The sequence below is a fragment of the Salvelinus namaycush genome, chromosome 35 (assembly GCF_016432855.1).
Source record: "Salvelinus namaycush isolate Seneca chromosome 35, SaNama_1.0, whole genome shotgun sequence".
NCBI lineage: Eukaryota > Metazoa > Chordata > Actinopteri > Salmoniformes > Salmonidae > Salvelinus > Salvelinus namaycush.
The window spans coordinates 17,081,397-17,108,854 of NC_052341.1; the positions used below are offsets into that span (position 1 = coordinate 17,081,397).

Here is a 27,458-nt window from a genome sequence, read left to right on the forward strand (position 1 = left end):
ATGAGAAAACGGCAGCAGCCACACATTGAAGGACCTCCCCAGGCGCCTGGCCATCCAAGACCCAACAACTGCTGCATGTGCTGGTGTGGTTGTTGTAAATGCCTCTGGTACGTCAATCCTCGCTTTCTGTTTACTTACCCCATGTCTCCCCATATTCAAAGGGCTATGGCTGTCTAAATGCCCTTTAAAATTATGAGAAATTGTGTTTAGATTTTCCTGAAATATAGACAGAAAAAAGCACCTGGTCGTATTACCTTCAAGACCACATCCCTTTCAATGTTTTTATATTAGTGGGGGAAAGTATTATAGACTGTAGTTATCAGCACTTTAGGCCAAAATAACCAATACTCGTACATTTGTAATTATTGTCGTTATTCACCCAATGTTTAGGCCGATCACATTGTTTAGAGATTAAAGTAATGAATGCTGAAAGACTGTAGGTCTGCAGGTAAAACATGACTCGATGCTTGAAGTCTTTTTCCCCTCATAGTTTTCAGTTCTATGGGTGCATAAACATTGTTTATCAGACCAATTATCTGATGCCTGGGAAAAGGGTGAGTTTAGGAAAAGAGACTCCCATATACAACTATATGATTACTACTTTTCACGTTTCCGTGGAGAAAACGGCAGGGGCGCATTAGCTTTTAATAATCAGCATTTTCACAATTCTGACCATCAAAAAAATCTGCATTTTAACCATTTCACCGGCATTTTATATTGAAAGTCAGTGTTTGTGTTTGTTTGCTTCAATAGAGTCATCAGGGGCGTGCAACTATAGTTTTTCTTCACACTAAATAAATTAATGCAACACATTTGGTAGAAAATAGCATGGTTTTCATCAGATGACTATAAAAGTGCAACACTATTTGGCTAGCAGCCACACATAAGTAAATTAGCTTACAATGAAAAAGTATGGTATTTTTTGCAGTTCAACGTCTAGTTTTGATTTATATTTCGTTGAGTTGTCAACTAACATCAATCCAATGTGAAATCAAGAAAGAAATGCAGCATGTCATTGGGTTTTGGTTAAAAGTTGGTAAATAAAGGCGAAATGCCCTTACATGTTGACCACACCACTCGCGTGCGTCGCAGGCGCATGTTATTCAATCATTTCACCCACACTGATGGTGTGTGTCAACGTGAGTCTGTGTAACCAGGCACTAAAATAGAACTTGGTTCTATGTGTGATGCTTGATGCGCTGCCAGTCCCGTCTCTCCCATCTCCTCATTAGTTTTAAGGAGCATATACTCACGTGGGTGATTGAAAGATGAGGTCCACACTCCAGTCCAGTTGGTAGTGGTAATGCACCTTAAAGTTGGTTGCCAATCGCCATGTAAAGTCCAAAGAAGAAGAAGCCTGAAGGAGGAGAGATTACTAGAAACAAACTTTTATCTGTGGATTAATTTTTGGAGTAGAGGACCTTTCAGGTAAAATAACAACCCAATGTTTATATCCCAGGACAAATTAGCTAGCAACAGCAAGCTAGCTAGCTAAATTGCCATACATTTGTTATGCTTTTCGACCTGTTCCCAAGTTAATATAGTTGGTTCAGAGTTTGTTTTGATATTTCAACCTGCGTGTTCTGATCGCGTCTGGTGTGGGTGGACAAAATCAACATGCGCGGTCTGGTCCGCATGTTACATTGATGACTTTTTGCAAATCCAATCAGTCCACCAGTGCTCTGATGTACTTTCTTCCGTGTAGTTTTTCTCCGGGAGCAAGTTAAAATGCAATATGAACTTGAAGTAAACCATTAGGAAATGTAGCTGGCTACATTATTTCTATGATAAACATGAGAAATCTGATGCCCCACCCCCTGGACAAAAACTGGTTGAATCAATGATGTTTCCACATTTCATTGTGAGGATGTTGAATCTAAACCTCATTGTGAGGATGTTGAATCTAAACTTTTTTTTTCTAAAAAAAAAGAAACGTCCCTTTTTCAGGACCCTGTCTTTCAAAGATAATTCATTAAACTCCAAATAACTTCACAGATCTTCATTGTAATGATTTTAAACACTGTTTCCCATGCTTGTTCAATGAACCATAAACAATTAATGAACATGCACTTGTGGAATGGTCGTTAAGACACTAACAGCTTAGGCAATTAAGGTCACAGTTATGAAAACTTAGGACATTGAAGAGGCCTTTCTACTGACTCTGAAAAACACCAAAAGAAAGATGCCCAGGGTCCCTGCTCATCTGCGTGAACGTGCCTTAGGCATGCTGCAAGGAGGCATGAGGACTGCAGATGTAGCCAGGGCAATAAATTGCAATGTCCGTACTGTGAGACGCCTAAGACGGCGCTACAAGGAGACAGGACGGACAGCTGATCATTCTCGCAGTGGCAGAACACGTGTAACAACACCTGCACAGGATCGGTACATCCGAACATCACACCTGCGGGACAGGTACAGGATGGCAACAACAACTGCCCAAGTTACACCTGGAATGCACAATCCCTCCATCAATGCTCAGACTGTCCGCAATATGCTGAGAGAGGCTGGACTGAGGGCTTGTAGGCCTGTTGTAACGTAGGTCCTCACCAGACATCACCGGCAACAACGTCGCCTATGGGCACAAACCCACCGTCACTGGCCCAGACAGGACTGGCAGAAAGTGCTCTTCACTGACGAGCTGTGGTTTTGGAGGGCTGGAGCTGTTGGATCGGAGGGTGAGGGCTACGGCCATTCCCCCCAGAAATGTCCGGGAACTTACAGGTACCTTGGTGGAAGAGTGGGGTAACATCTCACAGCAAGAACTGGCAAATCTGGTGCAGTCCATGAGGAGGAGATGTACTGCAGTACTTAATGCAGCTGGTGGTCACACCAGATACTGGCTGTTACTTTTGATTTTGACACCCCCCCCCCCCCCCCCCCCTCCCTTTGTTCAGGGACACATTATTCAATTTCTGTTAGTCACATGTCTGTGGAACTTGTTCAGTTTATGTCTCAGTTGTTGAATATTGTTATGTTCATACAAATATTTACACATGTTAAGTTTGCTGAAAATAAACGCAGTTGACAGTGAGGACGTTTCTTTTTTACGTGGAAAGTTTACGTGGAAACAATGTTGATTCAACCAGTTTTTGCCCAGTGAGATTTGTCATGGTTGTCATAGAAAGAATGTACCCTGCTACATTTCCTAATATTTAGTAAGATATTTTTTTTTGCTTACATTTTAACTTGCTACCAGAGAGAAACTATACCAGAGAAAGTAAAAAATAGTTAGGTAGTACTTTAAAGTATTTTTACATAAGTACTTTTGACCACTGACCAAATGTCTTCACACCAGTACATTAGCATACTTTCTATACTGTTACACACGCACATATCACATAGTATTCCATACATAAGTTAAGGCCATGCAACCTGAGTTGAAACCTGAGTGAGGTGCACATGTACAGTACATAAACAGATGCATGCGCCATATATTCATGTGGTGGACACTTGATACGGTCACATGGTATTGTTGTGGTATGTCACGAAATCATGTTACGACCACATATCAATATTCATGATATAAATCAATATTTTGCTATGTGGATGGTCTCTACAGAAGGTGTAAACGGTACAGCCAAATGGTTACTTGCATAGTAGCAATATCAGTAATAGTGTCAAAATAGTATACAGTATGTACAAGAACAATATTAATAACGATATCAGTGATAGACGAGGTAGTTATATGCATACAATCAGGGGTAAAGTGGCTGAGCAGCAGGATAAAAAAATTATAGTAGCAGCAACGTATGGCGTGTGTGTTAGGAGAGAGTCATGTGAATAGAGGCACTGCAGATAGTGCTGATGACTGGTCCGTCCAAACCACGCATGAACAAGGGAATCTATATTCGGAGAGCCCGTTTCTGTCATGCCCTTGACTTTAGTGCAGGGCTTGTGATGTCCATAGCCTCTTCGTCACAAAACTCCCTGATCTTCTCAAAAATATACGTTTGTCTAGCTGTGTCCAGTCCAGGTGGTGCTTTTACAGGCAGACCATCTATGGGAGGAAGGATGTCAGCGTTGCTCAGCAGCTGAAACCTGGTCCCGACAGACCGAACGCTCCTTGGCGACAACACCACCAGGCTCCAGAGCATCGAAGCTGTAAAACAGGGAATAACAAAAAATCTGAAGACATTACAACCCTGAAGAAAACATCAATTCACCTCCCAAGTTTAGATAAGAATAACCTCATACAATGAAAATAGTTTTTTTACCTCAAGTGCTGGTACTGCTTGATCTGTGGCAGCGGCCTGAAGTACGGAGTCAGGTGTTGTTGCCAGCCATAGCTTTCCATCAGCACCGTACCATCCTCCAGTCCAACCAGCTGTGGGATGTTGACCCGTCACAGTTCTGGTCTTCACAACACCAGCAATCTCAGACAAAGTGTTCACTCTGGTCTTTCTTAAGCACTGCTTGATGAGGCCGAACCACCAGTCTTGGGCAAACTTGTTGTGGCCTGTGATCAGGAAGTGAAGGTCCAGATTGTGGTGGAGCTTATGCATGGTCCACCAGGCACAATACCAGAGCACAAACTTGTTCTTGTTTTGGCCACTACAGTTATCACAATTCAGGTCCACACGTGTTTTCCCAACTCTGTAGTTGGTGAAGAAAGGGTGCAAGTAGTTGATGACTGCGCTGCTGCCTTTGCTTGCTTGGGCCAGCTCTCTTTTTGATGACTGTATGACTGGTGGATTAGAGTCAGGCGTGTTCTACTGATTGATGCTGAAAGACAAATTCCAGATACAAATATTTTAGCATTATTATACAATAGATGCAAAGTGGCATTCTGAGATATCACTACACACCGTTCATACAGGGAATGTTAGCTACTGTAGCTAGCCAGCCATCTAACATCAGCTGGCTAGCTAACAGCAAGCTTTAACTAGCAATACAAACCGATTGTCATAGATAGCTAAAGTTAACCAATAGGTTCAATGTTAGCTAGTTAACATTAGGCTAAACTAGCAATGCGAAATGGCATTCTGAGAAAATACACTAACGTTACACGCACAAGTTCATGTTAGCTATCCAGCCACCTAACCTCAGCTGACAGCAAGCTTTAACTTGGGGTCTTTTGTTTAGACATATTACGTTAACGTTAGCTAGCTAGCTAGCATATGATATATAATCCCAATCCATAGAGTAACGTTACTAGCATTACAAACCAATTGTCATAGCAAGCTAAAGTTAACCAAATAACATTAGGTTCATTGTTAGTTAGCAAGCCAGCCACCAAACTCCAGCTGGCTAGCTAACAGCAAGCTTTAGCTTGCAATGAAAACAACTTTCTGATAAAATTAGAAACGTATAATATCTAAATCTGTAGCTAGATTCTTACCTGTATACATGGATGAAAGCTTCACGGCAGACTGCAACCCCTTTTATCAGACATTCTGTGTTGTTTCAGTTTAGTTTGCACAGCCTGTTTGGCCCGTTGTGTTCCACTGATTTCAAAACGGGTTATTTTCAGAGTGAGAGAGTCAGCATTGCATGGCACGATCGTCGTCCAGAAAGTAGTCTGACAACTTTTCCCCACTGACCTTTGTTGATAGCGCCTGATAAATTCAGGGCAGCAATGTTATTGAGAGCAGTAGCAACATATTTGCAGTTCTCCATGGCTAAAGTTATATATTTCGAAAAAACTGCAGTAGACGACTATCTACGCATTACAAGCAGCTCATTTTATAGACACAAGATGCAACACCGCAGACCAATCCAAACTCATCTCTCGGCATGTCCAGCCCACTCATTATCTCAGCGAATCATGGCTAGCGGGAAGGTTGCTGGCTTTCTCTGTGGCTAAACCAACTAGGTATGTAATTGAACAGTTTTATTCGTATTTACAGATGACATACAAGTTTGATATTAAGGCACATGAAAGTTCACATGTTCGAGAAGGTATTTCTTCCAAAAAACGCATTTAGATAAAAAAACATTTTTACGTTCAAAAGGCTCTCCTGTGAAGTTGTGACTTGCGACATACGCCTAGTTTCCTGAATCAGGTCACATATAATAAAATGTCATCTTTTAGAGCTCAGAATATGTCTGTTCTCATAAGTGTTAGCATGGAATGGTACATCCATACAGTTCCATGATCTACAGATGTAGGATGATCATTTGAGCCAGTTTGTATTTATATTTAATGGACATTTTTGCAGTGGTTGATACATTTTTTCTAAGTGGAAATTACAAACTTCAGAAGTTTTTTTAAAACTTCAAATACACTACACGTTTTAAATGTCCTGCACTGCAGGAAGGTTATCCTGCAACAGAGTGATACAATTAAAACCCTACATCTGCATTGTGATAAGTGATGACTGTGGAGGTTTGAGAAACTCTCATGTCCTTGATGTAGAGTAAATATGTCATAAAAATCAAATACGGTATTAACACCACTAACAAACATTCATAATGTAGGGTAAAAACAAACTAAATTGGCCAGGCCTTTATTTAATTTGGAAGCTCCCTTAACATACTTTAGTGGACTTCCATCAGTCCTGGAAGAAAGAATCCTACTTAAGACACATCAGATAATACAGTGTCCCATTAAGTGGAATGGACACCTTCTAAAGTAAACAATCCCAGAGCCCCTTTCCGGTAATCTTATCATTTTAACTTGTTGTTTAACAAATCTAGGACCTTCAAAAAAGTTGAAGGTCCTAGAGGTCCTAATATCCAATACTAATGCATTCACTGCAATCCACTATAAACACCTGTCACTGTTCCACAGAATGGAAACAGATTATCGTTTTAAATGGTATCACCTTCTTGCTGAAATTCACTGGTGTTACCCAAACTATAAAATTGAGTAATAATAATTATAAATTGTCAAAGAACATCTCCCAGTCAACTATTCATACTTCTACTCCAAATTTCCCACATACATCCCTTACAGCCTGATATAGCCCAGCGAGCACGACTCGGTTTCACCCGCAGACAATAACACGGCATTATTAGAGTCTATCCAAAAACCACTAATAACATATTTCCATTCACATTATTAAAGGCATTGTTTTCATTTTAGTCTACCCAAACAATATTACAATAGAGGTTGGTATTTTTAATACCAATCTCTATTGGATATTCTCTTTCTGCTTCACACTATATAAAATCCAAGACGGCGTAGTAGTCAGACGTCTTTGTCTTGTCTCGTCCCATGTATATATCTTTTTATATCTTTTTCTTCGCATTATTTTTAATATTTTGCCTAAACCTCAACTTCAAAATACTCTCCTGCAACCCGCCTCACCCAATGTGGTGTGGATCTGTTTTTTTTCTAAAGTATTTCTATTTACCTCCGAACTGAAATACCTCAGCTAGTTACCTAGTTAGCTTCAGTTATCTTTTCATCTGGATCATCGCAGCTAGCTAACCGCAACCCAGGTTGACTACTCCTGGCTAACGTTTCCGTCCCGGATCTAGCACCAACTAGCCTGGAGCTAGCCCATGCTAGACCCATCTCCTGTCTAGGGCTCCTGGGCTACTCCTGAAGACCACTCCTCGGCTACAATATCCGGACCCCTTCTACTGCCGGTACGGGGCACGGAACCCCGCCGATCCTTCACGACTGGAATACTGACATAATCTGCCCGAGGATCCCAACAGGCCCCTCAGGCGCGACGTCCCCTGAACACCCATTCTGCTAACCGCGGCCTGCTAGCTATCTAGAGCATATTGGAGTGTTAGCTGATCCATTGGCCAGTTTCAATTTTGCCAATTGGACTTGGACCCCTCTGCTACTTGGAACCCTACTAATTCCACGACTGGTCTATCGACTTCACCGCACGAGGAGGCAAAAACAGACTTTCCCCCATCGCGACGTCCATCTAAGGCCCTTATGCTAGCTTGCTAGCCCCGGCCTGCTAACTGCTAGCTTACTAGCCTGCTAACTGTCTGAATTGCCGTGTCCCCAGCCAGCCCAACCACTCACTGGACCCATACGATCACTTGGCTACGCATGCCTCTCCCTAATATCAACATGCCTTGTCCATTACTGTCCTGGTTAGTGATTACTGTCTTATTTCACTGTAGAGCCTCTAGCCCTGCTCAATATGCCTTAACCAACCATGTTGTTCCACCACCCGCATATGCGATGACAACCTGGTTTAAACGTCTCTAGAGACTATATCTGTCTCATCATTACTCAATGCCTAGGTTTACCTCCAAAGTACTCTCTTCCTACCATACCTTTGTCTGTACATTATGCCTTGAATCTATGCTATCGTGCCCAGAAACCTGCTCCCTTTACTCTCTGTTCCGAACGTGCTAGACGGCCAGTTCTTATAGCCTTTAGCCATACCCTTATTCTACTTCTCCTCTGTTCCTCTGGTGATATAGAGGTTAATCCAGGACCTGCAGTGCCTAGCTCCACTCCTACTCCCCAGGTGCTCTCATTTGTTGACTTCTGTAACCGCAAAAGCCTTGGTTTCATGCATGTTAACATTAGAAGCCTACTCCCTAAGTTTGCTTTTTTCACTGCTTTAGCACATTCTGCCATCCCGGATGTCTTAGCCGTGTCTGAATCCTGGCTTAGGAAATACACCAAAACCCCTGAAATTTCCATCCCTAACTATAACAATTTCCGCCAAGATAGAACTGCTAAAGGAGGCGGTGTTGCAATCTACTGCAGAGATAGCCTGCAGAGTTCTATCTTACTATCCAGGTCTGTACCAAAACAATTCGAGCTTCTACTTCTAAAAATTCACCTTTCCAGAAACAAGTCTCTCACCGTTGCCGCTTGCTATAGACCACACTCTGCCCCAAGCTGTGCCCTGGACACCATATGTGAATTGTTTGCCCACTATCTATCTTCTGAGCTCGTGCTGCTAGTTGACCTAAACTAGGACATGCTTAACTCCCTGGCCATCCTACAATCTAAGCTTGATGCCCTCAATCTCACACAAATTATCTATGAACCTACCAGGTACAACCCCAAATCCGTAAACACGGGCACCCTCATAGATATCATCCTAACTAACTCGCCCTCCAAATACACCAGCGATCACTGCCTCATTGTCTGCATCCGTAATGGGTCTGCGGTCAAACGACCACCCCTCATCACTGTCAAACGCTCCCTAAAACACTTCAGCGAACAGGCCTTTCTAATCGACCTGGCCGGGGTATCCTGGAATGACATTGACCTCATCCCGCAGGTAGAGGATGCCTAGTTATTCTTTAAAAGTGCCTTCCTCACCATCTTAAATAAGCATGCTCCGTTCAAAAAATGTAGAAACAGGAATAGATATAGCCCTTGGTTCACTCCAGACCTGTCTGCCCTTGACCAGCACAAAAACATCCTGTGGCGTTCTGCATTAGCATCAAATAGCCTCCGTGATATGCAACTTTTCAGGGAAGTTAGGAACAAATATACACAGGCAGTTAGGAAAGCTAAGGCTAGCTTTTTCAAACAGAAATTTGCATCTTGTAGAACAAACTCAAAAAAGTTCTGGGACACTGTAAAGTCCATGGAGAATAAGAGCACCTCTGCCCACTGCACTGAGGCTAGGAAACACTGTCACCACTGATAAATCCACAATAATTGAGATTTTCAATAAGCATTTTTCTATGGCTGGCCATGCTTTCCACCTGGCTACCCCTACCCCGGTCAACAGCCCTGCGCTCCCCACAGCAACTCGCCCAAACCTCCCCCACTTCTCCTTCACCCAAATCCAGATAGCTGATGTTCTGAAAGAGCTGCAAAATCTGGACCCCTACAAATCAGCCGGGCTAGACAATCTGGATCCTCTCTTTCTAAAATTATCTGCCGAAATTGTTGCAACCCCTATTACTAGCCTGTTCAACCTCTCTTTCGTGTCGTCTGAGATTCCCATAGATTGGAAAGCTGCCGCGGTCATCCCCCTCTTCAAAGGGGGAGACACTCTAGACCCAAACTGCTACAGACCTATATCTATTCTACCCTGCCTTTCTAAGGTCTTTGAAAGCCAAGTTAACAAACAGATTACCGACCATTTCGAATCTTACCGTACCTTCTTCACTATGCAATCTGGTTTCAGAGCTGGTCATGGGTGCACCTCATCCACGCTCAAGGTCCTAAACGATATCATAACCGCCATCGATAAGAGACATTACTGTGCAGCCGTATTCATCAACCTGGCTAAGGCTTTCGACTCTGTCAATCACAACATTCTTATTGGCAGACTCAACAGCCTTGGTTTCTCAAATGATTGCCTCGCTTGGTTCACCAACTACTTCTCTGATAGAGTTCAGTATGTCAAATCGGAGGGCCTGTTGTCCGGACCACTGGCAGTCTCTATGGGGGTGCCACAGGTTTGAATTCTCGGGCCGACTCTCTTCTCTGTATACATCAATGATGTCGCTCTCGCTGCTGGTGATTCTTTGATCCACCTCTACGCAGACGACACCATTCTGTATACTTCTGGCCCTTCGTTGGACACTGTGTTAACTAACCTCCAGATGAGCTTCAATGCCATACAACTCTCCTTCCGTGGCCTCCAACTGCTCTTAAATGCAAGTAAAACTAAATGCATGCTCTTCAACCGATCGCTGCTGGCACCTGCCCGACCGTCCAGCATCACTACTCTGAACGGTTCTGACTTAGAATATGTGGACAACTAGAAATACCTAGGTGTCTGGTTAGACTGTAAACTCTCCTTCCAGACTCACATTAAACATCTCCAATTCAAAATTAAATCTAGAATCGGCTTTCTATTTCAGAACAAAGCATCCTTCACTCATGCTGCCAAACATACCCTTGTAAAACTGACCATCCTACCGATCCTCGACTTCGGCGATGTCATTTACAAAACTGCTTCCAACACTCTACTCAACAAAGTGGATGCAGTCTATCACATTGCCATCCGTTTTGTCACCAAAGCCCCATATACTACCCACCACTGCGACCTGTATGCTCTCGTTGACTGGCCCTCACTTCATACTCGTCGCCAAAGCCACTGGCTCCAGGTCATCTACAAGTCTCTGCTAGGTAAAGCCCCACTTTATCTCAGCTCACTGGTCACCATAGCAGCACCCACCCGTAGCACGCGCTCCAGCAGGTATATCTCACTGGTCACCCCCAAAGCCAATTCTTCTTTTGGCTGGCTCTCCTTCCAGTTCTCTGCTGCCAATGACGGGAACGAACTGCAAAAATCTCTGACGCTGGAGACTCTTACCTCTTTCACTAGCTTTAAGCACCAGCTGTCAGAGCAGCTCATAGATTACTGCACCTGTACATAGATCATCTGTAAATAGCCCATCCAATCTACCTCATCCCCATACTGTATTTATTTATTTATCTTGCTCCTTTGCACCCCAGTATCTCAACTTGCACATTCATCGTCTGCACATCCTACCATCCCAGTGTTTAATTGCTATATTGTAATTACTTTGCTACCATGGCCTATTTATTGCCTTTACCTCTCTTATCCTACCTCATTTGCACATGCTGTATATAGATTTTCCTACTGTATTATTGATTGTATGTTTGTTTATTCCATGTGTATCTCTGTGTTGTTATATGTGTCGAACTGCTTTGCTTTATCTTGGCCAGGTCGCAGTTGCAAATGAGAACTTGTTCTCAACTAGCCTACCTGGTTAAATAAAGGTGATTTTTTTTGATATATAAAATACATCAGCCAGTTCCTAAGGGAAAATATACATTTCAGTTCCCAATACTACAGTTCCCAATACTAGAGCCTCTTTCTGCCCACAACTTGAATCCATTGCAGTTGTAGCCTTGTTTTATCATGATTATGGTCACAGCTCTATCGCAATTGCTGATCAGCTGTTATTAGAATGCATTAGATTTAGGTAACAGTCCGTAGGATTAGGCTACAGGTAATAAAACACACTGGCTGTTGTTGACAAGGATATGTTAAGTTCATATTATTCATATTTAAATCAGTGATTGAAATTACGACATTTTCAGTACCCTATTCTACCAGGCTATTAGGCAACACAAAGTATTTAAACTAAGCAAGCTGCCAAATCATTCAGTTTAGATGCTTAAACAAACACTGGCTGCTGTATCTAGCTAAGAAAAGCATGGCAATAGTTAAATTACAAACACAGATTTTAGTCAGTAACATAGACACAATGCTATTGAAATGACAAGTAAATCCCGCAAATAACCCAATTATAATGGTTTGTAGTCTTAACATCTGCACATAATAATGACACAATTACCAGAAAATAGCCTTAATGTTCGTCCAAGTGTTTCTTTGCAAAGATTTCACATGCGCAAAGGGGATTTAGCAGTTAACGAGAGGAACTGACATTCATTGATTTGGAAACAGATCTGGTGAGTTTAATATAAACAGAGGATCTTTTCCCTTGCAATATAATAAAATTCCTTTATTACATCACATTTTCTCCATAGTGAATATTATTTTGATGGAAGCCTCTTTTTTTTAACGTCGTTACAAGTCTACATTCCGTGTTAATTCACCCTAACTTTATGGGAAAAGGGTTTATTCGGTAAATATAGCAACTCTTCTCTTGCTGCGGGAAAAAAATGAATTTTCAGGCCTTATGGACAGTTATTTTTTTTAATGTATTACCCAGATGGAGAAAATCCCCTAAGCGTTCATAGTTTTATCCATATTTTTATCATAAGTGGATATGCGCCAATCTTTTTCTGAGACTATTTCCCAGACTCTGTAGACAGTCATACAATGCTTTAACCTTATCTCTATCAAATGATCCATAAAGGGACAAATTCAGAATACTTTTTTCACCCCTTACATACGTCTATGTTTTGGTGTGCAAGTTTGTATATTCGTATTATTTCCATTATTACTTCATCAAATCTCCAGTAATCAATTATACACACATATAATTGCAAAAAAAATTCGCCCATATTTTCACAGAATCCCCATATAGCGTTATTAATCTTAGGTACTCACATGAACCATTCCATGTGTTTTCAACGACTCTCCATCGACACAAAGCAGCTCTGCAAACATTCTCCCAGCGGAACGCACAAATGTTGGTTTCCCGGATGCTGCCCGGCTGGTCATGGGAATAATGCTCCACATGTATCCTCAACGGCTCTCTAGCCTCTCAGAAACCTATAGACTTGCCGCTACTTCCTATACATATAAAATAAACATCCCGTGCTCAATAACACGCCGTGATATTCTATGATGGGCAGTGATGGACGGAACCCCAAGATAACCATTCTATTGCAACCTATTATCCAAATTTCAATCAGTTTATTATGCAACTCTTATTATCCAAATTTCAAATTCTTTCATATCCCATTCATACAGTACTGTTCCCAACACACACTAATCAATTAGTTTTTTCTACAATATTTTTTATAACCTGCAGGAATATTTCCTCATTTCTATCTCAGGGTTAGTTTCTGGGGTAACGCAACTCATACATTTACATCTTACAATATTAACACATGGCATTGCAATACATCACGGCTATACCATGTAGGACTCCGAATCATTTCTTACTTCAGGACAGTATGAGCAAGGGATGCACGATATATCGGGGTACATATCGGAATCGGCCGATATTAGCTAAAAATGCCAACATCGGTATCGGCCCGATGTTTAGTTTAACGCCGATCTTAAAAACCGATGTCAAAGCTGCCATGCATACCTATATAATGTAGGTACACAACGTAATAATGCCACGTAGTCATTTGAAAGAGTACAACATTTTCAGCAAGACATCTCAAAGGTGAATTCCATTAAAGCCATGATAATGGAATTCATTGCCCTTGACAATCAACTCTTCTCTGTCATGGGTGATGTTGGCTTACGCCAACTGGTCGAGCACCGGTACACACTACCAAGTGCGCTATATTTCAGATGTTGCCCTACCGGAGTTACACAGTAATAGCGCCACTGCTATTAGCTTCACGACAGACATACTATGGAACGCCGTTTGGGTCTTTGCGTGTCAAAAAAGATACAGTAGCACTGTCAAAGCTGTACAAAAAAGTCTGCAAACACCGGCCATGAACGATATGTATACAATACCGCGTTGGTAATAAAACATAATTTGTTCGGCCGCAACTTCTAGGGTAGCTAGCTTTAGCTTGGTACCTAGCTAGCACCAATACAACCAGACTGAAAACAATGACCAATAGAAACTGCAGTCATTTTCATTATTCTTAGCAATGATTTAGGAATCCTTGTGAGTAAGTATTAGCTAGGTTGCCACTTGTTGTTCGCCTATTGAAATTGAACTTCAGTTCATGAAAATAAATAGCTAGCCAGCTACTTAACCCTGTTGCCCAAAGCTAATGTTATAAGCAGCCAGCTAGCTTCATCTGGCTAGTGAGGCTCGACCGGACCGGGTTATGTGTTGTAAAGCTAGCCACAATAAGGATTAGGCACAATAGTGGAATTCATAGAAATCCGGGTTGAGAATGAAACGACTGAAGAAATGAACAACGAAACAGCACAGCAAGTAAGTGAAAGAAATAGGTTTTGATTATGTTTTACTGGTAGTGGGGACATACGTAGATGCCAACAAAATACTTGTTTGGTGTGTGTGTGTGTGTGTAACCTTTTTAACTAGGCAAGTCAGTTAAGAACAAATTATTATTAACACTGATGGCCTACCCCGGACCACGCTGGGCCAATTGTGAGCCGCCCTATGGGACTCCCAATCACGGATGTGATAGAGCCTGGATTCGAACCAGGGACTGTATTGACGCCTCTTGCACTGAGATGCAGTGCCTTAGACCGCTGCGTCCATGTGTGTGTGTGTTAACTATTTAACTGTACTGGAATGCTTAAATGTTGTTTTTCAGTCGGTTTTTTTGGCAAGGAAAATATCATATCGGTATCGGCCAAAATTGTATATTGGTGCATGTTTGAGCACGACTTCCTATTTATTATGACAATACCATCAGGATCTCATAACCTTAAAACGCAGTCCCATCAGGACTTCCAATCTCTTATTTCAGATTAACACTTATTTCCACACTCAAACAACTCCCATATCATTGTAATGCATTCTCTAAACTTCAATAGCGCTTTTGAGTCCACACAGGTCTCTAGCCCACACAGGGTTTTTGCTTTAAATTCTTAACTAGTCCACATAGGTTCTAGTTTCCATCCGGTCCACTCAGGTTTGGATGTTAACTCCATTTTCATAACAAAAAAAACATTGTTTCCAAGAAATGTCAGTCTCATCCTATTTATCTGTCTCTGTTCGAAATGACATCCATTCCACTAACGCTCCCAGCCAGGCGGGGATCCGATCTGCTCCGTCTAGTGGAGTATGGCTTCCCCGGCTGTGTCTAATGCAACTCCCGTGCACGGTTAACCTGGATTTCCCAGGAACAATCAGCAAAATTATGATTTATCATCCCTTCCTTGCCGCCAAATATTGTGGTGGAAATTCTAACCAAGTGAGAGAGACTTTGTTATTTCTTCAAACAATCAATCTTTATTATTGAGTAAGAATTGCAATAATGAAGCTTGTCAACAACCACCCATCTGGAATCCCAGAGCTGACAAGGTACAAATCTGTCGTTCTGCCCCTGAACAGGCAGTTAACCCACTGTTCCTAGTCCGTCATTGAAAATAAGAATTTGTTCTTAACTGACTTGCCTAGTTAAATAAAGGTAAAATAAAAATCGTTGAGAGCCCAATGAGCAGATTTGGGTTACAGCTCTTTATAGCAAAGTACATCCTCCTGAATGTTCATGACAAACAACAGATGCCTGGAATGGGTCAAAAGGTTAGGATCTGTATGTGAGAAAGGAGTAACCCCCAGTCAGATAGCATTTGCTGTGAAGACTGTTCCAATTGTATAGAAATCAGCGTTTGGCACCTAAGACAAGGTTCCTCCCATCAGTCGTCCACACTAGAGACATCTCCTCCCTTGTACCTAATAATACACAAACACCAACTCATTCTATGGAATGAGGTTCTATCACCAAGCCATCATAATTCAATTGCCAGCGCCAAGCCCCAGAGGCCCAACTCAGTCCCACAGACACAGATGTGAGAGTACTAAGAAATGTTATTCGATGCATAAACAGTATTATAACTTCATCTTGTAAGTTTTCTACCATATTACTCCACAATACTAACCTAATTGACAGAGTGAAAAAAAGGAAGCCTGTATAGAATAAAAATATTCCAAAACACATATCCTTTTTGCAACAAGGCACTAAAGTAATACTGCAAAAAAATGTGTCAAAGCAATTCACCTTTTGTACTGAGTACAAAGTGTTATGTTTGGGGCAAATACAATAGAAAACATTGCTGAGTACCACTCTCCATCTTTTCAAGAATAGTGGTGGCTGCATCATGTTATGGGTATGCTTGTAATCATTAACAAACAAAACAAAAAAACGTATGGAGCTAAGCACAGGCAAAATCCTAAAGGAAAACCTGGTTCAGTCTGCTTTCCACCAGACATTGGGAGATTAATTCACCTTTCAGCAGGACAATAACCTAAAACACAAGGCCAATTTTACACTGGAGTTGGTTACCAAGAAGACAGTGAATGTTCCTGAGTGGCCGAGTTACAGTTTTGACTTAAATCTACTTGAAAATCTATGGCAATGATCAACAACCAATTTGACATAGCTTTTAGAATTTCTAAAAGAATAATGGGCAAATGTTGCACAATCCAGGTGTGGAAAACTCTTAGAGACTTACCCAGAAAGACTCACAGCCGTAATCGCTGCCAAAGGTGAGTCTAACATGTTTTGATTCAGGGGGTTAAATACGTATCTAATCAAGATAAATTTGTGTTTTTTGTGGGGGGTTTTTAACCAATGTTAGAATTTTTCTTCCACTTTGACATTAGAGTATTTTGTGTAAATTGTTGACAATTTTTTAAATCCATTTTAATCCCACTTTGTAACACAACAAAATTAGGTAAAAGTCTAGGGCTGTGAATTCTTTCTGAAGGCACTGTACATGGTATCGGTCTCTAAAACTACCATGTAAGTAAATAGTTTTAGCACCACAGCCAAGTCTGTCTTGGACAGTGAACCCACAATATAGGCCTACAAAACAATGGCTTGAAATAATGAAAACATTGAAGAAAGCATAATTGTAAGACCCGTTTCTAAAATACGGCCTCCACAACCCTTCTCAATTATATAGTGACCTTATCTTCTCTATAAACAGCCAGCCTATTTCCATCTTCACATCACATGCAAAATAGCTGTGAAGAACATGTTTTATATTTAGAGTCATCTCAGGAGGTGTAGAGCCTGTGGCGAGCCAGCTCAATTATGTCAGCACAAAGGATACTTTGATGAAGATACTAAGAGGAAGCTAATATTCACCACTGTGCGACTCCCAGTATATGACATATAATATATGTAGGAAGAGACATGCCATGTATGGGTACAGATGAAGATTAGGAGGGGTTTTCTGAATCCTTAGCGCTCATTCTGGAAGCTAGCGGCATGAAGGGCTCAATTCAATTGGAGTACTTTTTTGTGCGTTAGCAAAAATAAATAAAGGGGGAGCGGGATTCCTGTCGTAAACTCCGTCACAGGTAGATGCTTCCTGCTTTCAGAAAAATATAGGTCCACAAAGTACACAGGCGGTAGTTTGTAAACAAAGATACTACATATAGCCTAATTTTATTAGGTTTGATTGGATACGGTAGCCCCATGGCTTAAGAACACTCCCTCAAGTGCTTTTATAACCCAAAGACAAATAGAGCTTTGAGATAAAGAAGAGGACCTTATCATCTCAAGCTCTTCGAGAGACGCTGCTGTGTCAAGAGGCTGTGCCCCTAGGCAGAAGCACATTATAGCAGCACCTACTAGCACAACACTAGGAATCTGCTGTCAGAGATGCACAAGTAAATCCAATCTGGTTGTGGCGGTGCTCTGTGTCTGTAGCTAGGTTTTCCTTCCAATTGGCGACAGATTTCCATATGTGACTCGTTTTTAAATCAAAATGTGTTTTTTTTTGGGCAGAAATGCCTTCTGGAACGTGTGAACTTTCATGTGCCTTAATAACAAACTTGTATGCCATCAGTAAATACAAATACAATTGTTAAATTATGAGTCTAGTTGGTTTAGCCACAGAAAAAGCCTGCAACCTTCCCGCTAGCCATGATTGGCTGAGATAATGATTGCACTGGACATGCCGAGAGATGAGTTCGGATTGGTCTGCCATGTAGCACGCTTCTGTCTATTTTAGCTGGTCAGTATGTGTAGGTAATCCTGTTTTAATGCTGCTTTAAAAATATATATATTGCGTAGTAGAACTGCATAAGTGCTGATCTCCTCTTTCTGGAGGACTGAGATTTGAAATCAGTGGAATTAGAATATGATAGCTAACGAGATGTAGAAAACTCTTGTCTCTGGATTACATCTTCAAACTAAGGGCAACCATGGCATCTGTGTGACAGAGAGGGAGAAGCGTCAATGCATGTATACGGGTAAAATAGTCTAGCTAGCTACATTTTCAGATATTACACATTTCTAATTTAGTCAGTCATTTTAATTTCATGGCTGGCTCGCTAGCTAACGTTACGTTTATGCTCTGTGTAGTAATATTCTTTGTATCTCAGAGCCATTTGCTTTACTAGTTATAGCCTAATGTTAGCTAGCTAACATTGAATCTGGTTGGTTAGCTACCTGCAAATTCATGCAGGGTAGTAACGTCATGAGTTGGGATTATGGTTCATTGTTTAGCTAGCTAGCTACATGTCTTAACAAAAGACTCCACTATGCAAGTAAGCTTTTCAATAGAATGTTAATGGTGTCACTGTGACAACTGTTGATAGACGTAGCTGGTAAATTTGATCTGGCTATCTACTCTGATTTCAGAGCACTCTCTTCTGAGTTTGCCAGAGTGCAGAATAACTGACGAATTTACGAACGCTCAACACCCGTCAGTAAACGTTGGCAAAAAAGCGTAAATTGTTGCCAGCATCACAGTTGCAGTCGCCAACGCTCTGGATAACAGACTGACCAGCTCTGCTAGGGCGTGTAAAATTGTCAGTGAGCTGTTCTCTCATTTGTGTTTGGATGTAGCTAGCAAGCTAGCCAACGTTAGCCAGTTAGCTTGGGTGCTTGACTGCTGCTGTTAGGACAGAACGCTCAGATCAACCTTAAAGAGATGGGTGGGGCTAAAGCTTATGAGGGTGTGAACGATGCTGAATGGGTGTAGACAAAGAAGAGCTCTGCAGTAGGTGTACCAAAACATTCAAAGGCCATTTTCTCAAAAGTGAGGTTCCAAGTTTATCATATTTCGAAGCAGAATTACTTTCCCATTGTTCCTCAACTGTAGTGTATGATATACCATTTTCTAGCTCGGAGTCTCTACTTTTTTCCAAAAATTACAATTTCAAATTTTGCTACATAAGACCGAATCGAGCCGGTCGGTCATATATTCTAAAGTCTGCATAGAGAAAATATGTGAATTTTCCCACTAGAAGTGTTTTTTTCCCAGCTTTACTTTTTAGCAGATAGAATGCTGTGTGTGATGACGTAGTGCACATAAAATCACATTTGTTTTAGTTTTCAAGTACTGAATAATAAAACAGAAGTTTGTGTTTCCATTGCAATTTCAACTCTACGGATGGTTTTGTCACAAAAACTGTTGCCATAAATAGCATACTTGCCCAATTTGGTTTTGCCTCATGCTCTATTGACAACAGTTCGCTGATGAATTGGACAGTGTAGATTATAAAATGAGATATGCATAAAATGTTTTAATTGGCAGCCATGCACCGATCAAGCACCGATCATCATGTGACCATCATCATCCAAATGAAAGTTACAAGCTTGGCACACCTGTATTTGGGGAGTTTCTCCCATCCTTCTCTGCAGATCCTCTCAAGCTCTGTCAGGTTGGATGGGGAGCGTCGCTGCACAGCTATTTTCAGGTCTCTCCAGAGATGTTCGATCGAGTTCAAGTCCGGGCTCTGGCTCAAGGACATTTGAAGACTTCTCCCGAAGCCACTCCTGAGTTGTCTTGGCTGTATGCTTAGGATCGTTGTCCTGAAGTTGAACCTTCGCCACAGTCTGAGGTCCTGAGTGCTCTAGTGCAGGTTTTCATCAAGGATCTCTCTGTACTTATCTCTCTGTACTTTGCGCCATTCATCTTTCCCTTGATCCTGACTAGTCTCCCAGTCCCTGCTGCTGAAAAACATCCCCACAGCATGATGCTGCCACCACATGCTTCACCGTTGGGATGGTGCCAGGTTTCCTCCAGACGTGATGCTTGGCATTCAGGCCAAAGAGTTCAATCTTGGTTTCTTCAGACCAGAGATTCTTGTTTCTCATGGTTTGAGAGTCCTTTAGATGCCTTTTGGGGAAACCCCAAGTGGGCTGTCATGTACCTTTTACTGAGGAGTGGCTTCCATCTGGCCACTCTATCATAAAGGCCTGATTGTTGGAGTGCTGCAGAGATGGTTGTATTTCTGGAAGGTTCTCCCATGTCTACAGAAAAACTGTGGACCTCTGTCAGAGTGACCATCGTGTTCTTAGTCAACTCCCTGACCAAGGCACTTCTCCACCGATTGCTCAGTTTGCCCGGGTGGCCAGCTCTAGGAAGAGTCTTGGTGGTTCCAAACTTCTTCCATTTAAGAATGATGGAGGACACTGTTCTCGGGGACCTTCAATGCTGCAGACATTTTTTGGTACCCTTCCCCAGATCTGTGCCATGACACAATCCTGTCTGTGAGCTCTACGGACAATTCCTTCGACCTCATGGCTTGGTTTTTTTCTCTGACATGCACTGTCAACTGTGGGACCTTATATAGACAAAGGGAAGGGGTCTGAATACTTTCCGAATGCATTGTACATCCCCCAACAGCTTTGTTGGGGGAAAGCTAAATCCTAGTTGGTATGAAACCAACTGAGTGTTGTGATGGCTAAATGAGGCTAAACACTGAATGTTTAGATTTTTAGGCTACATTAGTATTGACTGTCGATGATGATTGACAACCATTATCGATGGTGATGACATTGTGATGTGACAAATGGTGGTTTAGCCTATTTGAACTTAACTGGCGCTGCGCAGTAAAGAACACACAAATGACATTCAGAGTGATTTGCCTATTCCTTTTTGCTTTAGCCTATTTCAATATATATACAGAACGCAAGAGAGGAATGTAGGCTAGACAGAGTGGAGAATTCCACCAAAGCAGTCCAGTCAGAAAATATTGTTTCTCTCTCTCTCTCTCGGATGCATGGGCCTTATAGCCTAAACCTATTCATTTTTTCTATATTAATAGTTCACTCAAATTACAAAATGACATATTGGTTTCATTACCCTGTAAGCAGTCTATGGACAAGGTAGAGCTGGGCGATTATAAACAAAAATCCATATAACGATAACAAATGATGATAAAAACATTTTGGGGGGGAGGTGCTAGAGCTGGGCGTTATGAACAAAAAGTAATATTGCAATAAATTTTACTTTTTTTTCTCGTTAAAACAATTAGAACGCTACATATTTTGTTTTTTGAACAGTTACTTTACATTAGCTGCAGGGCTCTAGACACATTTTCCCAGTGCCAAGTAAGACAATTAAAATGGTAGCCTATGATTCAAAAAGTAAGCTGTTTCATCTAACATATCCAGGAAATGCATTATTGATATTTTAATAGGATCCAGAATGATCAGATTTATATTTTGATCCTCAGAGAATTTTCTCACAGCTTTGTGCATATTGGCCTAAAGGCTATATTATTGTTATTAGGAAGTGGGAACTCAAAACACTTAGCTAGATTGCTAACTCTGATATTGTTGCTATAATGCCATGTTGGCTAATTGATTAATCAATCAGTAAATCTAGGCTAATGTCCTAAAAGAAAATCCCGTGCTAGGCCTAGACTACTTGATGTAGACCTATTCACTGCAAATGGCGCGCTCCGGCTCAAATCCTCAGGCGCATCAAAACCATACTACACAGATTACTCTGGTTGTAAATTGGTGCCATGAACTCAATATTAAGAGGTAAGAAATATATTATATACTCACAGAAAGCTGTGAATCTCCTTTCTATCTAGAACAACAGTAGTTGCTTTGAAAACTGTATTTTTCCCCAGTAGCATTTTGAGCAATAGTCATATGCTTGTGCTTCTCAGAATGCATCTCTCCCTCCTCTGTGCGAACAGTGGGGAGAGGGAGTAAGAGTCAGCAGCTGACAGTGAAACAGGGACAGGCAAATACTTTCGTAGCAGGAATAAACATAATGCATATATTACTGTTGACCAAAGAATTGTTTTAGAAAAATCTACAGGTACGTTATGTAGCAAAATCACCTAGAATTACTGACAAGCAAAATGCTTCGATAAGAGGAAGGCAATGTCGGTGTCTAGTTTTTGGTTTATCGTCCCAGCTCTAGGACAAGGTATGACAGCAACCCATGCTTTGGTTTAGTTTCCGTGGCACTGTTTGCACATGCTAACGTTTTAGCATTTGCGGCACAAATCACATTCAAGTCATGGGACCGATATTAGCATTTTTCGCACATCGCGTTCAAATCATCTATATTGGACTTTGTTGAGCTTCACAATCAATTTGAGATACTTTGATTGTATATGTAGGTGATTGTATATGTAGGTGTTTAGTGTGAAAGTAATGATCGTATGACACAGGCTGAACCAATAGGCCTAAACTAGGCTACATCCAAGCGCAATTCAGTCAAATCTGCATAGCAGTATTTACACAGTGGCATATAAACGTGCCGTTTCTCCAATACATCCCTACTTGAAATTTCACACAGAATTAACACATTCCGTTTGCATGGCAGTTGAAATTTCTTGATAACCTCTTTCCAATACATTTGTAATGTATTTAGGAACAAAACATGCACCTCAAACTAGCTTTTCAGGTGTTTGTGAAAGGACACAATGTTGGAATGTTGTATTGTTAATGTGTTACAATTCAATTTGTGTTACAATATAATTTGTTATTGTGTAATTATTGTGTATACAACACGTGTTTAACATGTACATTTCCGGTATAGCGATTTTGTAAAGGTTTTGTGTACTGTAAATAGCAGGGAGTCTCACTCCACTCACAGGTTGTTTCCACTTTTAGTTTTCACTGGTTTTCAGAAGAATACCTGTTCTCAGGCAGTAGTTCAACAAAGATACTACATGAACATCCAACCTTGAGACTGCCATATGAATAAGTATGTTTGAATATGGAATATGTTTGAAAACAATAGTAATGTTTGATCTCCCTCTGCTTCTCCTTTTCCAGGAATGAGGACCGCATGGAGCGTTCCGAACGGGCATGCACTAAAATGGATAGTATTGAAGCCACAGAGGAGCAGTAAGTTGCCAGCTATGCCTTTTTCCATAGGTTGTCTCTGAGAAAATACCAAACTGTTTTGATATCATGTCACATTTTGGTAATTTAGCAGATGCTCTTACCCAGAGCAACTTACAGTAGATAAGATAACCACATATGACAGTCATAGTAAAACGTTCCTCAACAAAGCAGCTATTAGCGAAATCAGTCTTAGTAAGAAAAGTCAAGTGCAAGTGTTAGTGCAAGAAAGGGAAGTACAACAGCGAGGTGTTATTTTTGTTTTCATGTTGTCAGATAAGCTGATGGCCTTTGGTCACGTCTGTTCATCCCTGTCTTTTGAAGGCATTATACAGTACATAAACATTATACAGTACATAGACATTATACAGTACATAGACATTATACAGTACATAGACATTATACAGTACATAGACATTATACATTAGGACTGTCTACCTCAAGAAAGGATGCCAGAAAATATGCCAGAAAATGTAATTATTGCATGCAAGAAATTAGCCAGAATGCATGCCAGAATTTTGCAGTCTTAATTGTTTTGCCTGTTTTGTTTTACTGCTTTGTCCCATTCATTTTCTCTCCTTACATTGCTGCTGTGTCAATATCTATTCCTGTGTGTTGCTCACTCATTTGCTGTATTAGCCAATTAGAGCATGAGTTTTATTTTCTCTCCACCTCTCTCACAATTTCAGTTATTTGACTGAAACATATCTTAACTGAGGACACACAAGGACATAATTTTCATCCAACCCAAAGGAGCAGGTCCATTATAGAGTATAGGGCTCAGCTCTACGGTATATTGTGTGCTTATTATTTGCATGATATGTAATATTGTCAGATTTCAGCATTCAGCTGCATTTACACGATGTAGCCTGTCTGGCTGCCCAAACAATTGTGAGCCCAATACTGTTCTCACATGGCTGTGGCCATGACACCGGGTTCAACCTGAGGCTCTACCTTGGAACACTCATTCTTCATGTTGTTGTTGTAATAAGTGAGATGGATTTTTCTCCTTATCACCCAGTCCTAATTGTAATAATGGTAACACTTTAGCATGTGACATGCTTAGCATGTTTTGTCGATTGAGACATGAAAATAGCAGGAAGGCCCGCACACTGAATGCTCCTAATTACCACCTTTTAATGACAACATTTCAATCAGTCCCTGTAGCCATGACTCTTAGGCCTCAGACACACCAATAGCGTTTACTGGCCGAGATTACTTAGCACCTGTGAACGAATCAAGTGGAAAATGTTGGCAGTCAGACGTTTACAGTGGGTGGTTCCTAAACACAGCGCGCTGAATGATCGGCAGATGAACGCTAGATCCACATTCGGTGCGATGTGTGCAAACCTTTAGGTCAAAAAGGCTCTTAGGGAGATGCTCTGGTTCAAAGTGTTGTCATTGAATGTGGTGATTAGGATCATACCAAAGTGTTCCACTAGTATATGCACAAGTCAGCCAAATGGAATGGTTGGTTGGTTACAGTGGCTAACCAAGGTATGGATTGCAGTCTCTTCATGTCTGCTTAGACTGCTTCGGGGTAAGCAGTCTACATTATAATGTGGGTCAACTATCGCTTTAAAAATAAGGCTTGGATAAAATAGTTTTCCATAAGGGCCACACCCCTGATCTATGTTTCCCAAGTGCTAGCTGTTTGAAAATGTTCATGCTATAACAATTACTTTCTCCAAATCACTCTACCTGGCTATAAATCTTCAAGTGGTTGAGGCTGACTACTTGCACAAATGTGTCATCATATAACAGTATATAGGCAAGATCTTTGTCGTTGAGTCTCCCTACCATATCTGCCTATAGCAGCTTGTGCACAATACTGAAATGACATCTCTCTAAAATGACAAAACAGGATATTTGAGGTATGGGGCATTTCAATATAACCTATTCTCGTTTTTATGACTTATAATCAACACTGTCCTTGACATAGTATCTATATGAATGCCTACAAAAATGCATAGCCTCATTTCATTTATTTTCAAAGACACAAGTAGGTAAATCAGATTTCAAATAAGTAATTACACTGACAAAATTGTGAAGAAGTTAAATAATAAAATAAGTATGGGGAATAATAGTAGTGTTCTGACAAGCACATTAATTACCTGCGTACCCTTTTCCCTTTCTTATTGTGCCATCTTCAACCAAATGTGTGCCTGTCAAGTTACCAGGTTGTTACCACCTAGTAATTACTAGGCTAGTTAGCGCCCCAGCGCCTATCAAATGTGTCCTACGATTTAAAAAAACTAAACAAACATATCTCCGGTAATATGAATCATAAATGGAACCGTGAGGCTTAGGGAACGCTGGCATACAGTGTGCAGGCCTTTGTTCTTTTCATGTTTATCATTAGCCCAGGACCTACGTTTTTCAAGGATGTGTGTATGACATATGACCGCTACTATTTCTATTGCTAATTGAAACAGCCTGTGGAAACCATGTTATTGCATCTCTAGAGAAAAAATAATGAATCTGTTTGTCTTGTGTATTGTGAGAGTCCAGACTGCTAACACTGGGTTCCTGGTATCCTGTGTTTAGGCAACCCACTCTAGACGAGGTGGTTGCCTGGGCCCGTAGCTTCGAGCTGGTGATGCGCTCCTCAGAAGGCAGGGAGATTTTCCGAGAATTTCTGCGCTCTGAGTACAGCGAAGAGAACCTGTTGTTCTGGCTGGCCTGTGAGGAGCTGAAGAAAGAGACGGACCCGACTGCGATCGATGAGAAAGCCAGGATCATCTACGAGGACTATGTCTCCATTCTATCGCCGAAAGAGGTAGGAGGCATCACGTTGGAAGCAGGAGTTTGACTGGCACCTAGTATCACTCGGCTGATATTTACTTTGCTTTCAGGACTATTCCATTGGTTCCATTGTGGAAAATTAAAGCACGTACAGCTGAAGTATTTGACAGTGTTTGGAATACATGTATTTGACCCAGGTCTGATTCCAAGACATATTGAAACCCCAATCTCAAAGTGGTTGAAGAGGAGGAGGTGGGAAGTGACCTTATCTCCATTGATAACATGACCTCCCTCCATTTCCACTGTGGCTCTGTGTGATAGCAATGTCACTGTTCTCTCCCGCTCCTCTGCCTCCAGGTGAGCCTGGATTCGCGGGTGAGGGAAGGCATCAACCTGAGCCTGACGGAGCCCAGCAACGTGATGTACGAGGAGGCCCAGCTGCAGATCTACACCCTGATGCACAGAGACTCCTACCCCCGTTTCCTCAACTCCTCCGTTTACAGAGACCTTCTGGACAGCAAGAGAAGCTCCTGCCTAGACACCTAAAGTAACCCCCACCCCCCCAAAAAACAAGAAGACAATAAGGTGCCAGAACTGGGTTTGATATTTTCCTTTTTTGAAAAAGAATCAAGAAAATAATGAATAGTTTAAGCAATTTCAAGTGTCTGCTCGCAGGCAGCCCTGAGGTTTAGTTCCTGGTTTAACTGCAGATAAGAGCTCCTCGGGCTACTGTGACAAAGCGAAACAAAAGGAAGGACAGACCCATTGTTTCTGTACTTTTGAGAGTTCTCCTCCTTTCGCTCCCTCTTTCTCTATCTTGCTCTGTATTTTTCTCTCTCAAATTCTGTCCCATGCCTCAGCCATTTTTACAGTCCAAAAACAATGTATTTTTTACGATGGCTGTAGAGCTTGACCGTGGTGAGCAGGCAAATCAGACTTGGCATGTAACAAGGTAATGGAATTTGCTCTACAGTAGCTTGGTATTTTAGCAGTGGACTGCAAAGGTTCTTGAATATGAGATGTATTTTCTTCTGTTCTAGGGATATACCCTGTCAAGCTCTTGATGTGTTATGTGAAGGGAATATTGATATTTGCCAATTAGCTTGCAGTTGTTGATTTTGAGAAGGTTGAAAGTTTTACAGCAGTGTTAATATCCAAGCACTTGCCTTCTTTACAACTCTAAAACTGTGAGAAGGGCTAGAATTGTGGTTGGGCAGCTAAATGTCTTATGAACATTACTTTCCACGGGAAATCACAATGCCTTTATGTGAAAAAGGCAGCACAAGAGCTGCTTGTTATGGCAACAACCACAGTTTAGTAAACACAGAGTCCTTTCTATCCTTCCCACACCATCCCACCCTGAGAGAAGCACAGGTTATGTCAGAGGTTGGAATCATTGTTGGAGAAAATAAGAAGTCAAACATTCAATTCAATCGTTTCATACAATAAATCATGAACACTTTACAGCTCTCGAGAATGAAAGAGAACCATTTAC

At 41.3% G+C, this 27,458-nt stretch overlaps 1 protein-coding gene across 1 annotated transcript; it reads left to right on the forward strand.

Annotated features, from left to right (window-relative positions):
• rgs17 (regulator of G protein signaling 17) lies at positions 1-26,509 on the forward strand. Its single transcript, XM_038974527.1, has 4 exons — positions 1-107; positions 23,150-23,221; positions 25,766-25,997; positions 26,321-26,509. The coding sequence occupies exons 1-4, from the start codon at positions 1-3 to the stop codon at positions 26,507-26,509; spliced, it is 600 nt and encodes a 199-aa protein (XP_038830455.1).
• The last annotated feature ends 949 nt before the right edge of the window (positions 26,510-27,458 follow it).

Coding starts and splice junctions, on each gene's coding strand:
- rgs17 (XM_038974527.1), top strand. CDS start 1: ATGAGAAAACGGCAGCAGCCACACATTGAAGGACCTCCCCAGGCGCCT. Junction 23,222..25,765: donor ATTGAAGCCACAGAGGAGCA/GTAAGTTGCCAG, acceptor TCCTGTGTTTAG/GCAACCCACTCTAGACGAGG. Junction 25,998..26,320: donor CCATTCTATCGCCGAAAGAG/GTAGGAGGCATC, acceptor CTCTGCCTCCAG/GTGAGCCTGGATTCGCGGGT.